The sequence below is a fragment of the Balearica regulorum genome, chromosome 3 (genome assembly GCF_011004875.1).
Source record: "Balearica regulorum gibbericeps isolate bBalReg1 chromosome 3, bBalReg1.pri, whole genome shotgun sequence".
Lineage (NCBI taxonomy): Eukaryota > Metazoa > Chordata > Aves > Gruiformes > Gruidae > Balearica > Balearica regulorum.
This window is the reverse complement of record NC_046186.1, coordinates 117984695-118002172: the sequence shown is the minus strand read 5'-3', so window position 1 is coordinate 118002172 and position 17478 is coordinate 117984695. Positions and strand designations below refer to the sequence as shown.

Sequence of the window (17478 nt, the reverse complement as noted above, 5' to 3'; positions counted from 1 at the left end):
AATATAGCAATGCCAAAATAAACAGCTAAATATCCTTCCTGTACTGCAAAATCCACAACCTGTATTTCCCTGTTCATTCTCTCAGTTACTCCAAAGAGAGGACAACCCTGTAATGTCCTGCTCAGACTGCCACGTGAAGCTTAAGAGAAGCTTGGTATAATCCTCCAGATTAGGCAGTGAATAAAGTTTATTGTAACAGCTTCACATCTGCCCACATGCAACAGGCAGCACAGGAGGAACCAGAGAAGTTTTGCTAGTCTTTATGCTATTTCTTCAAATTAATCTGGCTGTTTTCACAAAAATTAAGAGTTAGAGCTAGGTCATCATAACCTAAATCAACTGAAACCAATGGATTCTACCTGAAGCGTCTACTTAATCTAGCAGCATGTCCCTGACCAACACAGTGAGAACAAGTTGTTCTTCACAAAACCCTTAGAAGACAGCAAGAGTGTCAATAACAGCTAATGATTAATGGAGCTCAAGTCTTAAAAGTCCTCCAAAACAAGTCAATCATCAAAAAAAAGAGGAAAAAAAAGAAAAAAAAAAAAAAAGAAGAGCAAAACCTCCAATCCTCCCCTCTGCCTTCCACTAAGCAGGAAGAAAACAGCGACACAGGGTTGCAGCTTAAGGCATTCCCCAAACCTGTACTCAGTCAGGAGCAGCTAAGAAATGGCTGAATCTCAAATTACATTGTCTAGGAACTGTTCTCCTCAGATGCACTCCTCTCTCACAGATAGCTGTTATCCATCTGAAACTATTCTACTGATAAAACAATATGAATATTTGGTATCATGCAAATTTACTACATAATTGCGCAGAGCCTTGAAAATCAGATTATCAAGTAATCAAAGCCATTCTGTCAAATGGTTTGTGAATTATAAGATGAAGGAGTCACTCCTCTCCAAATGCTGCTTTTTTCAATTTCTACATTATTAATGTATAAGAGTTTTGCACAGCACAATCAATGAAACCCAGCATTTGATGTCTGCCTGCAGGTTAATCTTGTCTCATGCTGAATTTATCAGAAGACCTATAAAGCTAACTGTATTTTCCTAGAGAACTGTTTGGAAACTCACAGGTTTCATTAGCTGCTCAGGACAGACCAAAAAGACCCCAGGTCTCATCATCGACCAAAACACAGGAGGGAGGAAGGGGAAGGAGGAAGAGATAGAGAGAAACTGTATTTCTGCAGAATCGCCTGTACCAAGCCAAGAAAAAACTGTGCTGCACAAATCTAGCACCCAAAGCAACAATAATCACAAATTAATCCCAAAGCCAGGCTTTCACAAGGGTCTTACAAATTCACATTCAATTTTATGACAAGAAATTCACACAGTGAATTCATGTTCCCCACCAGAAATAGATTGGGAATTGCGTATTATGCTGAAAGCAAATATGCCAGGGGGTTTGCTGTGTCTCAGATGCTCCAGTCCTGGTTACCAGCTATGAATTCAGAGGGACTACATCGAATAAATACACTTCCCTGTAATCAAACTTGCACTGAACTACATGCTATGGTTAGCAGCGATGTTTTTCACACTTTACTTACAGGAACAAATTCTCCTGTTCACTTGTAGACTGATGTACCAAGCAAAGTCCTAAAATTTTTTTAAAAAATATCAGCAGCCCAAAGTCCCGGGCTGCAGAAAGAAAGGCCAGATGAAGCATTTAAGGATCTCTCTCTTAAATCACTTCTGTGGCAAAGTAAAGCTGATATGGAAGTACTCTATATATATATATAAACCTGCAGGCTTTCAGAACGCTCTGAACATAATATAATTAGGAATGGGAGCTGGAAATGTGTGACAAAATATGTTTCCTGTGTATGCACTTCCTGGCTGTTGTAGGTGACAAGAATATGAATGTTAAAATTATCTATACCATAATTACTGTAATTTGTACTGAATAAAGGTGAAGGTTATAATCACATGCTCGTATAATAGTATTATACGGTTTACACACAGATACGTATTCTAAAAATTACTGCTTTATTTTTCTTTCAATATTTATGGAAAGATACATTACTAAGGCTAGTAAAGTTCCAGGCTAGAAAGTAAAAATTAAAGTCTGCCGTTAGTTTAGGATTACTATTTCAAAAACTATTTTCTAGATGCTTTTCTATATACTTATAATTCTGCCAGAGGTATTATTTTAATACAAATCATGGCATTTGCTATTTACAAGCACATCAATGTTACAAACAATTTTCATTTTAATCTGTGCCCAAATATACAGTTTCGGGGGGGGGGGGGGGGGGGGGGGGGAGCTTTTAGACTGTTTATGCATTCTTGGTTTTTGTCCTAAGGTTGTCATATTAAATTCGTTACTCCTATTACGTTTTCCCATTGTATAAAAACCAAAACTACAGTACATAATACTGATTATTTAAAAAAGAAAAAAAATATCCAAATTTGCTGGTTAAAATCCAGAAACATCATTCCAGACCAGGCAGAACATATCGACAAGTTTATTTCTTCACTGCATCAAATTTTCAAAACCAGAAATAAATCATAAAATAGTGATAGACTATGCTCACCAGGGGTTGTGGAGTTCCTAGGGGCTGAAAGAACCTGAATTAAGAATCCATATACAGACAAACCTCAACTTTCTAAAATAATGAGATAACAGTTGTAGCAAGATTCGTACCATCATGTTCATTACTGTATGGTACACCCTGCTCTCTCTAGTACAGCTATGCCGTGATTTTAAATTGCTTCTTGGTCACAAGAGTTTCTAAACATCAATCTCAACAAGCATTGAACTTGTGAAGTTCAATGGGACTTTGGTCACTGCAGGATCAAGGCTTTGGCATAAGCACTGCAGGTTTCAGAACAAATTCATTTTAAATATCGTCTTAGAAGTTTTTAGTTGCAGTTACTTACAGCTACAGTGCTTTATACTACTTAGAATTGAACACTAGAAGCATCCAAATGTCCAGAATTTTGCATTCAATGTGAGCATACTACCTAAACCTTATATATTAAATATACAGTTACTGACGCCAGTAAATGAGAAAATCCAATGGTAAAACCAGCAGAGCTTCAGGCTGGCCAGCTCTGATGCGACAAGCTTTTTTAACTTCTGCTGCCAAAGCAGCTCCTAAGCTCCAGGAGCTCACTAGTTACATGGCAACTGGCTTGCCAGCCCTGCAAGCCAAGTACCTCAAAGTTATCGCTTCCTCATCCTTTTCCCTTTCAAAGTAATCCCAGGAGATTAACATAAATTTTACATTTAATGAAACGCTACAGCTGCACAGTTACAAACCAGAATCGGAGCAGCCAGACAGCCAAGATCCCAGCCGAAAGGCTGCCCCAAGCGCTCTGCACAAGCCTGCTGCCTTAACGCTCTGTTCCTGGTTTAATTTAAATATTTTTTTTTTATTTCTATTCTTCCTTAGGAGGGAAAACTCTGCATCTCTGTTACGACTTTTAAAAATAATTTAATAATTACATAAATACACAGAAATTGTCTAATCATCCTTGAGACTATGGGGTGGGGGGTGTCGGGGGGTTGTGAATAAAAATCCCCAAACCCCCACCAACCATGTCTTGAAAGTTAGTAAAAAAATTGCATTTCTCTGTCAGTGATCCTGGAGAGAATCTCCTCCAGAATCCAAGGATGCTCTTCTAAAATTAATGGCTTCACCTCAAACTCATCCCCTCACCTTTACCCGTGCCAGCAGTTTGTGTTGAAAATTTCTTCCACAAATTACTTATCAAGAGCACCAGATGTAAAGACCGCTTAAAAAGAAAACGGAGATCCTTCCCTGGCAGTCACCCACAAGAGGAGTATGGAGGCAAAAGGAAATGGACAGCGAGATCAGTCAGTGGTGGTTACACAAGCAGTTCCTGCCTCTTCATTCATCGTTACATAGATGAATTACTCCTCAACAACAAGTAATATTAGAAAAGACTCTAAAAAGAACTTAAGAAAGGATTACAAAACTGGTGTCTGTTCTATTTTAATACCAAAGATGTACATAGTATGTTGGGTGCTTGTGGGCAGCATGGACGGATGAAACAGGAACTGGCTTCACTGAGATACGTAACATTTCTTGTCTCTCTTCCGAGATGTAAAATACTTCCAGTAAAAAATGGACAGAGGACAGACTACTTTTGAGTTTTGAAAAAGCTGAAATATTTAAAAATATTTTTTAAGTAAGCTTGCAACAAATGTTTTGAATTCAATATATTTTCAAAAACATTCACATACTAATTCTGAAAAACTTGAGAAATATTTTCCACTCTGAGTTTCACGCAATTCTTACAGGTATGCAAAGCAAACAGCAGCCTGTTAACTCCTCCAGTTGAGAAGAGCCTCGAGTTTACTCAAACAGAATGATACTCTGTCAAACAGAGATTTTTGATATGCAGAGGATATTATCTTCAGAAATAAAAAGAAGGAATATATAACTCTCATTGACACTACCGATGAGAGCCTTTCCTCCAGTACATTACACTAAAAAAAAAAAAAAAGAAAAAAAAGAATCCAGACAGCATGTTTTCCTAATGGTTATAAAATACAATCTTTACTGTCCAATAGTTAATGTACCTGAAAAACCCTGCCATCCAAGAAACAGTCTCTAATCCCAACCTCCGAGATTCATGATATTGATGTGTTACTGCAATATATCGCACACATTCATGTCTCTGGTGGGAACAGCAGATGGGGGTAGAGGCAGATCACATGGTAACTTTGGCTTGAAGGTTTAAGTTTACATAGATGTTTCAGAAATTGATATTATGCATGTGTTCAGACATGTAAGATGACAAAAACCAGACCAGCAGAAGGGTAAGGTGGCTAAATTATGACCGAAAATTCTTTAAAAATTATTAAACGGTCCTTTTGTGCTTTAGGCTGTGAAAGGTACATACATCAAAGACCTCCATACGTCAAATACAAATACACAATTTATTACATTCTGTTAAATAAGCCAGAAGTCAATAGCTTTGGCACTCCTGCAGAAATCTTGCCTACACACTTATGTTCTTATCTCCATGAATGAAGGTATACATGCAAGCATACCTTTTAGCTTCTCTTTGGCAGCTCTCCATGGATTTACTAATATTTTAAGTCGAGAATCACTATTAGTAATTAAACCGCCACAACAGTACGTGCTTCCCTTAACACCAGGTAGAGATTTTTATGCAGATGGAAAGATGTTTCAAGAAGACTGACAGGGAACTGCATAAGCAGAGCCTACAGTGAAAGGCCCACAAAACCTGGCTTAGACACCTGGATGCAAGCGGGAATTAAGGACTCTTACATGAAGGAGGGACTTCATAAACCTTGGATTTGGGTAGGGAAAGACAAATAGACAATTGTTCCTCTGCTCTCCTTTGAAAGAGGGAAGAGATAAGAAAGCATTAAGAAGAAGGGAGCACTGGCCATCACAAAAGCGCATCGCTTGAACTTGCTGAACCAAGAGAGAGGGGAGAATTAGTTTTCCCTCACAGCAAGACGGAGATCGGGAAGAGAAGGTTTTCTGCAGAAACCAGCACTCTGGTAGTATTTCAAAACTGTGAACCGATAAGAAAAGATGAAGGAGGAGAATAAAAGTGGAGAATCTTACTCTGAAAGTTCTCACTTCTCTAGTAGCAGAACCCATTTGCTCCTGTTTCTGACTGGTAACAAACAAAAAGCATATTCTCTACAGAGACTACTGCAACTGAATGCCTAGTATGGTCTGAATTGCAATTCCAAAAATAGTAAGAGAGTCATTACCTTTCTAGCAGCGTTAAGAAAGCTGAGGCTGGGCAAATGACAATCGTGCAGACCTAAAAAACCATAGGCACTGTTAAATGCTCAGTACTTATCTGCCACTAGCACAATCTCACCCTGCTGTAGCCTCTTCGGTCTTTCAAAATTTGCATGTGACACATTTCAATTAGATATGCAGTTGTCAGGAGCCACCTAATTACATTAGAAAAAATGTGCAGGTATATAAAATATATGGCATATTGTAAGACTGGAAGACATTAGATAGTTTCTGCTTCTGAAAGAGATACTCTTTTTTTTCCTCTTTTTTTTAAACCTTCCTAATAAATCAGTTTGCCAATACATTCCTTTGGGAATTCAGTGGCAGCAACACGAAATGCAAGATCAGCAAATTATTAAAATACTGATGTAGTAACTCAGAGCTGAGCAACTAATGAGCTGTAAAGTTCACTTCTAAAAGCAGGACACTCATACATTAAACACGTCCACAGTATTTTCGCTGTTCATTATAAATATTAATTTAGAGTTGGAAGGTGAACTATGCAAAATAAAATTAAACTCTGATGGATTCTGATAACATTGCTTTTAAGGATCAAGTTTCTTTGGAATAACATACAGTAACTAAGGACACAAGTTTGCCAAGTTTGGTATTAAAACGCATTTTAGCATCATGGTGAATCCTAAGTTAGGTCAATGACAGATAAGCAGAAACAGACAGATGATTTTCAACTTACCAAACAAGCTGAACTCCCGCTCACGTTGCAAAACTAATCCAAAATTACCATAAATTCAGGCTATTTTAAATAAAGATAAAAATATGGGAACCCATCGATCATTCACATATGTAACACTGACAATGAAATGCCTTCAAAGAAAACAAACACCAAATCTTTACTACAGCGCACGGTATTATGTGTTTCATCCATCACAAGGTGTTCTTCCCCTCTGATAAACAAGGACACAGCAGTTTGCAGAAATGCTGACAAGTAGAAGAAACCAACTGCGTATTAGCTAGGTTTCTTCTGCCCGCAAACTTGCCATTTCCTTGTGGTGCCCTAAGTCTCAAAGCAGGACTGAACACGACACACCAGCCTCTACTATGTAAAATAGAGAGGACATTAGTCTTCTGCAAGGGTTTCCAAAACAAAAGTAATTAAGTGACTGCAGCTATGTAAAAGCAGTAGATGACATGATCGAATGTCTACCTCGCTTCTCCTGAGCTTTCATGTGCTTTGTACTTAGCAAAGATATGTATACTTGAACCTCACTGATAATTTCTTGAAGGTTGTTGTGAAGTGGAGGCTCGACAAAGGCTGGAAGAAGATACTACTAAACCTATAGATCTATTGTTTCAGAAAGTAACACCACTAAACATTTCTTTCAAGTATATTAGAAGCCAAAACACTTTATTAGGCTTCTCCAAAGAGTATCATATTTCAGGGAAAGTTACATTGTCAAACTTGTAACACTTGCTATTTGCCCCAACTTACAAAAAGTGTTGAGAAGGGAAGAGAGAACTTAATAAAACCTACTATAATGCGTTTCCTATGTGAAAATTAGAAACGTATTCATCTGCATAGTTAAACTGATAATTCTGTTAATGTACTAGATGTGAATCACAATAAGTTTACCTAAGATATAGACATATGGCAACACAGAATGTCAATAAGAAACAAACAGCACATTAAACTAGAGAACGTATTGACCTTGCAAGCATGACCGCGAACAGAGGGAAGAAGCTAAATAAAAATAAATTAAAAAAAAATTAAGATACCTATGAAGTGAGCAGTGTAGAGAATGGAAAGCATAGATAAAATCCACAGGAAATATATTAATCATGTAATCATGAACTATTAATTATGACAAAAACAACTTCATCAGCCGGGAAGATGCCAAGATGAAGAAAACTATGTACCTTTGCTCTAGGCTGGAATTTTTTCTCACTTGTATGGTCCTGGATGCTGGTCTTTATTTTGACCTAGTAATACCACTCCTATGTTCTCATGGTTCTTCAACACAAGCAAACAAAAAAAACCCACTACTCCCTCCTGTAACACCAAAAACGCCTGCATTTGTACCGTGAATCACAAATGCTTGATTCAAAAAGGTGACATTAATATGCTGCAGCACATGGGACAATTTAATAGCGGCTTTAAGAACATCAGATTCCTCCTGAATTTGATTACTACATACAAGAAAGAAGCTGATCTCCCTCTGACATAATTGTAAAAGCCAAATTCAATCATTCCTCAATGTATTGTCAGGACCGATAACAGACTCTGAAAAAAACCTACTCAAACACATTTTCCTAAACGAGGAAGATGGGTCTGCAGAGGGATTCAGCTGGCCCTTTTCTATTTCAATTGGATGACTGCCTAGCTGTTTTTAAAAGAGTTAGATGCAATTAGGATATTAGTGTTGACAGACTAACATCCAAGAGGAAATGGCAATTCATTCAAATCAAAAATATGATACCGATGTTCATTCACAAGTAATATTTTTTAAAAGCATTTGTGGAAAGAGAACATTTCAATTTTCCATTCAAAATTCATTTTTACCTTTAAAATTTTTCTGACAATCAGAAAAGATGACCTAATTTTCTTTTTCTCTTCTCCCTCTCTTTTTTTTTTTAAAAAACTTTTCCTTAGATATTTGGTGCGTGGTAGTTTCAATTTCTGGTTCTCATACTGTTTTGGAATGGGAATGACCTTAAGCCCCGGAATCTCCACAAAACACAGATCTACATATTTTACTCTTTAAAAATTCAAGGTCATTCCATGCTCAATTGGTCTTTAGCTTAAAGAATACATCAATGAAGAGCAAGAAAGCATTTGCACGCTATTGCATCTATCTCTCTCTGAAGCATAACAACATTTTTTAATACATTGCCCATGAATATATGGCCCAGGCTTTTTACTTGTGCTAACTCTCAAAACAGGACCATTTCCATTGCTTGAATGATTTACTTCTGCTAATATCCAAGGGAACAAGTAGAAAGGAAGCAAAATGTTAATACTTAAAAGTCAGATGTGGAAACCAAGAAGCGTAATTCTGTAAACGCTCACTCCAATGAACTAAAGCTCTGTCAGGCACAACTCCTCATATCCTGAATGCCCAGAGTCTCCAAGGTGGTCAGAAAGATCAATTTTCCATTTTGCAGAAACCTGGAAGCCACTATTACAAAAGGTTATCTGTGGTCTTCTTTTAAATAAGGAGTTGTCAAGATGACATGATCTGACTGCCAGTATCTCGCAATGAACAAAACAGCAACCTCCAGGGAATGCTGCCAGTCAGCAGTAAAGGGAATTATTGGCTAGAGGCAACACACAGCATCACAGTTTCACTGCAACATCCATCCTGTATCTAGCAGCCTTGGAGCTTTAAACTGCTGAAGGACTTGCCAATCTTACTAGAAGCATACAGCTGAGAGGAATATTGGGTTTTGAATAAACACCTTTCAAAAAAACCCTTATTTTCACATCTCTACCTCCACCCTTTTCTGCAAAAGAAGTTTTACTGAAACTTACCTCTGGGTACTTCAGTTTTAAAGTTCTATGCATTTCTCGAAAACGACTGTACCGCCTGAATACTGTCCATGTCTCATCCAGGACTGTTATCTATATCAGACAATATAAAAAGAAGAAACAGAAGTAAAACCACACAACACTAAAAACCATGCAGTATACAAGGTTATCAGATTAAAACGGGCAATTCTTAGTTCCCTTAAATCCATAAGCTTTTATAGGTTTACTTAATTTTTCTTTCATTACGGTGACAGAACTGTATTTAATAAGGAGCACTGATTGCAAAGCAAAAAAACTGAATGCATTTATTCCTTATTCCGGAGTGGTTTGACAAGGGTATAAAGACATCAAAATATCCCCAATCATTCCTTGGTGCAACTATACAGCTCTCAGCATTACAATCAGTGAATGTTCCATTAACGAATAAATAACATCCAGCACGAGTGTAGTGCAGCCTCTCTATATGTTCATTGAAATGTATATTCTAATATACACAGATATACACAATTAATAAGTACACATTTCCTGGACACACAGAGTTCATTACTACATAGAATGGGATTCCAATTTGTAGGGTAAAAAATTACATACGCGAGCTTTCAGTAGAAGATATTCCTTTAAAACACTCTTGGTCTGTGTCATCAATATGTTGATGAACGTCCCATTTATACAGGAAGTTTCATTAAAATCAACAGAATTACTCCTATGAATAAAGCGCACAGCAAGAGGAACACAGAGGGAGGGCAAGCCAACCTTACCATCAGTTATTCACAAAATCCTCACTGGAACTGAGAAACCAACAAATATTTCAGGGGAAAAAAAAAAAAAAAAAACAAACCACCTTTCACTGTCTGAAATTAGGTGAAATGAAAGAAATTTTTAAGCGGGTCATGAAAGACAATGAAGACTGTCTGGAGCTCTGGTGATCCAAGGCTACCAAGAAGCAGCGTTGCAGGGAGAGGTGGGCTTTTTTCTACAGCGACTACTAGAGCTGGAAAAAGCCAACTGGCATTGCCTAAACCTGAAAAGACTGTTGCTTCTTTAATCTAACAGACCTAATATGTGATATTACCTCCACCTAGCTACGGTTTTATGCGCAAAGATCAAAAATAACCATTTTCATAAAATACATTTCACAAAGACACAGGCTTTTTAATCTTAAAGTGATTCCTAAAATTAACAAGCAGTTGCCTCACTACTGAGTGCATCAGAAAGTTATGGAGGTAAAGAGCATTGCAACGGAGCAGAATAACCGAGTAGGAAAAAAAGAAACCAGAGCAATAAAGCCAGAGGAAACCAGCATCCCAAGGACCATCATGGACAACTGCTACCTCATGTTCACAACAAACTCATCTCTGGTCCACCCTTCCCCATCCCTGCTGCCTTTGCTGCTGCACACAGAACAGGAAACTGGGGGAAATGCTTTGGAAACCAACAATTATTGTGTGTCTGACGACATCAAGGAACCAGGTTTGGGGGTTGGTTTTTTTCCTATTTTTTACCTCTATTTTTAACTAAAAGATGTAAGTAAATAAAACTGGCCTTCTCAAAACTTTTCACAAGTACTAAATCACAGGTTCTTCTAGCACGTCCCCACAATGCAAATTCATTATTTCTGATAAAATTCATCTTTCATGTCACCTATAAGCTTGACTGCTACTAGAACGCCTGCATGACGGACTGTACTCCCTCAACATATCATTAACAGTATCTCAAACTTTACAAATCAGGTGAATGATTTAACATGCCTAGGCAGGCTTAACTAAAAAAAAAAAAACCCAAAACTAACAATTCAGGAATATGCACGTTAAACTGATCTCTATTAGCCAATTAACCATTTTTGTTCTGAATATGTACTTTAAAGGGCTTTGTGATTTCAACGTTTGAGTAAACATCAGAGCGCAATGGATAATCATAAAATAAAGATGTTGCTCATTCCTGCTTTCTTTTTGCTTTAATTCTGTATTTTAGTATTTCTGAGTCAAGAAATTTTGCTGTGATGATTTCATTTGTACATGACCTTTACTCAAAAGTGACCTTTTTTCCCCCTAGGGTTTTCAAAGAAGCATACCTTTAGGTGAGCAATCTAGCACAAAGCATCCAGGGCTCTTCCAGCTACACGGCCTGGGGAAGAACACGTACATCAGTTTGCCAATCCAGTTGTTAGCTGTGCATCTGACAGCTGTCTGGGTGATAAGGTGGTACCAAACTCACCCGAATCAAATCGCCTGCAGCCAATTATTTATTAGCTTTCTTCTACGAAGTTTAGGCAGCAACTTGTTAGAGACAGACAGGAAGGAAACCAGTAGAGCCATATTATCTGTGCTGCCTAAGAACTGAAGGAATGTCTCTAGAGCGTTCCCTTGGTGGCTTACCTTGCCCTGACTCAGTCCCTGTCATCCTCTTTGTTTACTTTCCTAATGCTTGTAATGAGACTAGCAGGTAATGCATTGCAAAATTTTACTGCTGTTACTCCTGATATTATTGGAAAATGAATTTCAAAGCTAAACTAAATCTTAACCCGTCCCCAAAGCTCAACAAGAATGTTGTTAGGATCAATCGGAGAATTACAGCACACCTGGCATAGCAACAGCATTTCCAGAACAGGGCCTTTTACTTCTGCAGCTGATCCAACCAGTTTGGGCTGGGATTTTTTTCCCCCATTTAAAAAAGCTGTATGACAGACTAAATAAGCTCTGTACACATGGGACTGAGAAACATGTAGATCTTTTGAACAGCAGCAAGTAAAACAAATTTGAAAAGCTCTTTAATTTTTACTTGTAATTTGCTAATACAGTAGTTAAAATATTTTCTTAATAAAGATACATATATATAGTTGAGTAAATATGTAAGCCAGATTTTCAAAATATTCTTATCTGGGGACCTATGTGATCCTCGACCTGCCACAGAATTGTGACTTTTTTTTTATTCAGGCACACTATTTCCTAAGTAAACCTTCCAAATTTGAAAGGAGATACTACAGTCTTGTCTCCTTTTCTTCTCTATGACAACTGACAGAAAATAACCTAACAGACATTTTCAACTTATTTCATAGAATCACAGAATGGTTTGGGTTGGAAGGGACCTCAACGTTGATCTAGTTCCAACCCCCCTGCCACGGGCAGGGACACCCTCCACTAGACCAGGCTGCCCAAAGCCTCATCACCATCACAGAATTTGTTCCCCTTTTGCCCCACAGAAATAAAAGTAAAACCTATGGGAGGGGGGAATATTCCACCTGATTTTGAAGCAATCAGAAAGAACAGAGCATGCCCACCCTACTTATCTGGGCTGGTTAAACTGGCTATAGCAATTGTGAAAATTCCTGTTTCTCCAAACAGACCTTGTTGAAAATGTTCCTCACACTATGAACACAGCATCTGAAAAGCTCAAACTTGCAAGATATTAAGGGATTTATGCAGATCTATTTCTTGGAATCTTTTTTTATTAAACGAATGAAGTTGAGGGAAGATAGGGCTGCTTCTTTTTTTCTAATTTAGGTAGATACTGGGCATACATCATTTTCTTTAAGAACTACGTATCAATGAGCACTGCTTCTGCTTTACACCAATCCTGCAATAGCTCGCTGAGCTCAGAAGGAAACTTTGACTAGAAACAGGGACATTTTGAGCAGACCCACCACAGCATTTGGCTGCACAAAACTGTGACCAGACCTGGAGAGAAGCACTGCTTTGGGGTGCATCTGCCTGGATCTTCTCCTATAGAGAACTCGCCAAAGATGACTGAAAGGCTTTGAAACACAAGGAAAAAAAAAAGTTTTGAAAGAATATCAAACAAGATAAATAAAATGAGAGAAATCAGAACAACAAGGGAAAACTGAATAAAAATGAGAAGCCTTATCTACAACTTTCCCTCTTGTCAGAGGATCCCCTGCAGGGCTGTACTTGATTCCAGGCTTTGCTTCCATCACCTGCTCTCGGGAGACCCCGTGTGCCTTTATGTGAGCTGGAGTTCCCCCTTCCCTGCTGCCTCCCTGCATCTTCTGCCATCCATAGGTACTGGCTGTAAGAGACGCCAGCGGTCTTATTGATGCAAAAGCTCTTACCACACGCTGTTTCTAGCACAGCCTTGTCTGAATATTCCACATATCACACAACATGAAAGGAAGAGGAGAATACAAGAATAATTTTCTGATACTCTAATTCAGTTCTAACATAAATATGTTTAGACCTGATTATTTTACTACTGTTTCATCATGTCTTTAAAGACAACATATAAAACTGACACTCAACTGGAAGTTTTTTTGGAAATGTATCTATTCATACTGAATATTAATAGCAGACCAGCACAAACATCTCTTGCTGCAAAAGGAGAAGGTGCTATCTTAACTCAAATAAAGTATGGTTTTGTTTCTATTTTGAACTCTTTCTCATGGGAGTCATTCAACATCTTAAAGCAGGATCTGTATCCAGTGGAAAAACCTGAGTGGACAGACCATCTTGCTGGCCCATTCCCAAACATCTAGATAGACAAGATGCTGAACCTGCACTAAAAGAAAATATTTTTGGATGATACGTTAGGGTTGAAAGACTTATGAACTGACTGTGATGCTGCCAAGAAAAGTGGAACTCGCTGTCTCTCTTTTGGCATACAAAGGAAATAAATAATCTTTACTATTGCATGTTACAAGAAGAAATTTATATATTTTTTTATATATAGAAATTTAGTATATTTGTTCCTCTATACAGCAATATGCCACGATTTAACTACAAACACAATGACTAGAAACATCTGCTGAAGCAAATACTTCTGAGATACCTAGGTGATTCAAATGTTTGGGGACTGTTTTACAATTCCACTCAATCATCCCTTGTCCCTTTGTCAGATTTCAAAGTGCTGTTACATGCAAATAGGTCAGCTATGCATTTTCCCAAGAGCAAGAGGGACCTTGGTGAAGAGATCTTATCTGGGATCTAGCAAAGCAAATAACATCAACACCACCTCAGCCCTTCCCCAAGACTAACACATACTCTGATATAAGATCACCTGAAAATAAACTTGAACCAAGTGAAGTATGGCTGAAATCGGGAATTATTTCAACAACTGACATTGTATCCTGACCCATCAGGAAGGGATGAAATAAACAGGTACATGTTCTCTCTTCCTTGCCCTGTCTTCCTACTTTCCTGATTTTTAAGGAGGGCAAAAAAAAATTTTTAAAAAAATTACTATTCCATGCATTCTGATTTCCCATAGAATAACCGTAGCAGCAGCTGAAGATTAATATAGATCAAAGTAGAGCTGGGAGCTCTGCAGGGGAAAGGTTTAAAATAGAAAACTTTTGGAAGGTCTGTGGACTGTAGCTTGGAGCCAAATCCTGACCACAGCAAAAGCAACCCACTGTGACATGCAGAGACCTGAAGGAAAAGGAAAAAGCATAAACAGTTGATCGATTTGTGTAAGAGAATGACTACAAGAAACATCCCAAAGACTGCCCAACTAAGGTCCATAAGAGCTTCAGTAAAAACATTTAGTGCTCTAAAGAAGTTGACAGCAATGGAATACAATTATTAAAGCGATAGACCATCCCCTACCCCATATGTCACCCATTTCTTTGCTTTGAACTTCACCAAAGCAGTTATTTAAGCAGCAGTTTCTTTCAGAGGCAGCCTAGAGATGGCACAGGAGAGACAGAAAAGATTGTACTGGCAAGTATGACAGAAGAGAACAGCTATTCCATATACATCGCTCTTAGCTAGAGCATCCATTCACTCTATACCATTACAAAGGTTAGGTCACAAGTCTCTTTTCTCACAGAAACAAAATTCAAGCAACAGAACTGCTGGAGCCTAGTTTTATATGCACTTGTATATCTCCTTGATATACCCTCCTGTTCCTTCTTGGTTATGAATCCCACCACCATCTAACATTTTTCTTTTACTACATTTCCTTCCAGGTAAGTCCAAGTCTTCCCGCACATACTCTTTTAACTGCCCCTTCATCCTAAGATCTTGCAGATGCTTATGTGGGTTTTAGGGATGAAGGGAAAATATTTGGAAAAGTACTTACTAAAAAGAGAAAATACATTTTATACTTTATCTACCTTCACTAACCATTACCCAGTTTAGTAAATCCTGTGTGCTGAAAATAGTTGGTGAGTAGAACAGTCCTTAGGGAAGTTTCATATGTGCTTACTCTTCTCTCAGCATCTCTCTGGCTCTGGGCTCTCGCTGGCCCCAGGAAATGCAAAGTTCAAAAGGCAAAAGGAAGTATTCCATCCACAAATTGTGCAGTATGTTTCCAGATGAAAATTTAATTAGTACAAACAGAGCTAAGATTGCCCATATTAATAAAAGCCTTTGTAAAAGAGAATGCGAGCATAGTTCAAAAATGGTCCTGCACACTGCGAGGGCAGGTCACTCCTCCAACTTACACCAGCTAACAAGCATCTGGCAGTACATTCAGCGATGAAGGCTGCCAATTCTGTCTCTGATGCCATGTACATGAGTTATGCTACATGTCCACATGCACATTTCCAATTAGACGTCACATCTTGCTTTGAAAAAACACTTAGTACTAGAGGAAACATAATGAATATGCATTTTTTTCCCCTGCATTTCTGCGCAGAGGATCAACTGAAGAAGCCACTAGAATAGAGGGGAAGCAGATAACAGTTTAGAGAAGCGAGACCTGGGAAATGCAGGGTGGGAAGAATCAGAACAGCAAAGTGCCCAAAAGGAATCAAGCCTTTGTTGTGGATACGTGCAAAACAACTTAATTATGCTTTCATTATTATAGGTAAATATTTCATGTCTAATCATTTTCTACACCTGATGCTCGCGTCTCAAGAATGGGTTTTCCTATAACCAAGGTGCGTTTAATCCTCATCTCTGCAACACTTTCAACTGAATTATTTGACATTGGGTCTGGAACTGCTCACCCCAGGAGTCTGACCACCAACCTCCCGTGTACAATCAATCCACTTGGAAAAGACTTGTCTTTTAGCACCCTGTATTGTGCGTGCCTTCTCACAACCTCTCTGGTTTAACAGTACTGAGGCCACTTAGACAACAGAAAGAGACAGAACCAAAAATTTCACTTAGTGAAACAAAAACTACATTTCATTGGGGTTAGTAAGGTGATTTCTGGAATCTGCAGCTTCAGGTGTGTTTCCAGCTGCCGTTTCCATCTTTGCTAACTGCGATGCTGTCACAGGGAACACTGATGGCTGGAGAGAGCAAACCAGGAACCATTTGGTTTTAAACAAAAGGCATTTTTCTATTATTATTGCCACCATGATACTACTGTTGTACAAATGCAAGCAACATGTGTACAGAGACCCCAAACATTAACGAGAAGCAACTGAAAAGCACTTACCTTTATTTCAAACTCATAGTGTTCATCCTTTCCCTGCCCACACAGGACATAGCGTGGAATACTAATTTTAATTGGGTCCTTTAGGTTGTCTGGATTTGCTCCCAGAGAACGACAGACCATCCGCTTTCATGCGCATACCAAATAGGGAGAACAAAGGAAAACCAAAATCACTACGTAAGGAAAAAAAGAAAAGAACTTCACTAAAAATGAGAAAACGTCCTTGGCCAGAAAAGCAGGGAGAGAGAGCACAGAGGAGGCAGAAACTTTTGAAAATGAAGGAATCCTTTGCAAACAAAGTGGATCACCTTTTATAAGCAAGCTCTAGCATTTTGTTATGTATGAAAAAAATTAAAGTGAAGAGTATTAAAAAATACTGCTTATTCTTTGAGAAGGCACTTTCAGCTTAGATATCAAAAACAAGGGAAAGCAGAAGAGTTCGTATTAACCTTCTTTGAAAAAAATAAATGTACGAATCAAGCCCTCACAGCCAGCCATATTTTTTGTATGTCTTTATCTTTATATAACAAACCTGTTTACAGTATCAAGCAAAGCTGTGGGGGATCTAGGCAATTCAGAAATTGCCTAGATCTTAGACTTCTAAATACAAAATCATTTTATAATTAAATAAGGTATTGTTAACATACTAATCCACTGTCAGAACTGTTTCCTACTCTTTTCTTTAAATCATATCTAATTAACAGAAAACTCAACTAGGATAAATTGGCGTGGTCTGGACAAAAAGGTCTAAAAAGGTATTTGCAATGAGGGCACATTGCTCTGACTAACAGCCAGATGGAAACTGTAACTCTAAACGTATGTCAAAAATAAAATATTTTTGTAACTGAAAAAGATTAATGATTTGCAGTGAATGTGTCCAAAAGTAGCATAAGCACTCACA

The 17478-nt window shown here is 38.1% G+C and overlaps 1 protein-coding gene across 7 annotated transcripts in view; it reads right to left on the bottom strand.

Moving 5' to 3' along the window:
* KIF16B (kinesin family member 16B) overlaps positions 1 to 17478 on the bottom strand; it is a 141955-nt gene that overhangs the window by 30265 nt on the left and 94212 nt on the right. For 5 of the 7 annotated variants that reach the window (XM_075749728.1, XM_075749732.1, XM_075749733.1 and 2 more), the window contains 2 exons: positions 16581 to 16703; positions 9246 to 9335 (listed from right to left, as the gene is read on the bottom strand). In XM_075749728.1, coding sequence (XP_075605843.1) covers positions 9246 to 9335; positions 16581 to 16703 — 213 coding nt within the window. Of the gene's footprint in view, positions 1 to 9245; positions 9336 to 15909; positions 16432 to 16580; positions 16751 to 17478 lie in introns of those variants that run through there. The other 2 variants (XM_075749734.1, XM_075749736.1) reach the window with 2 other exon arrangements.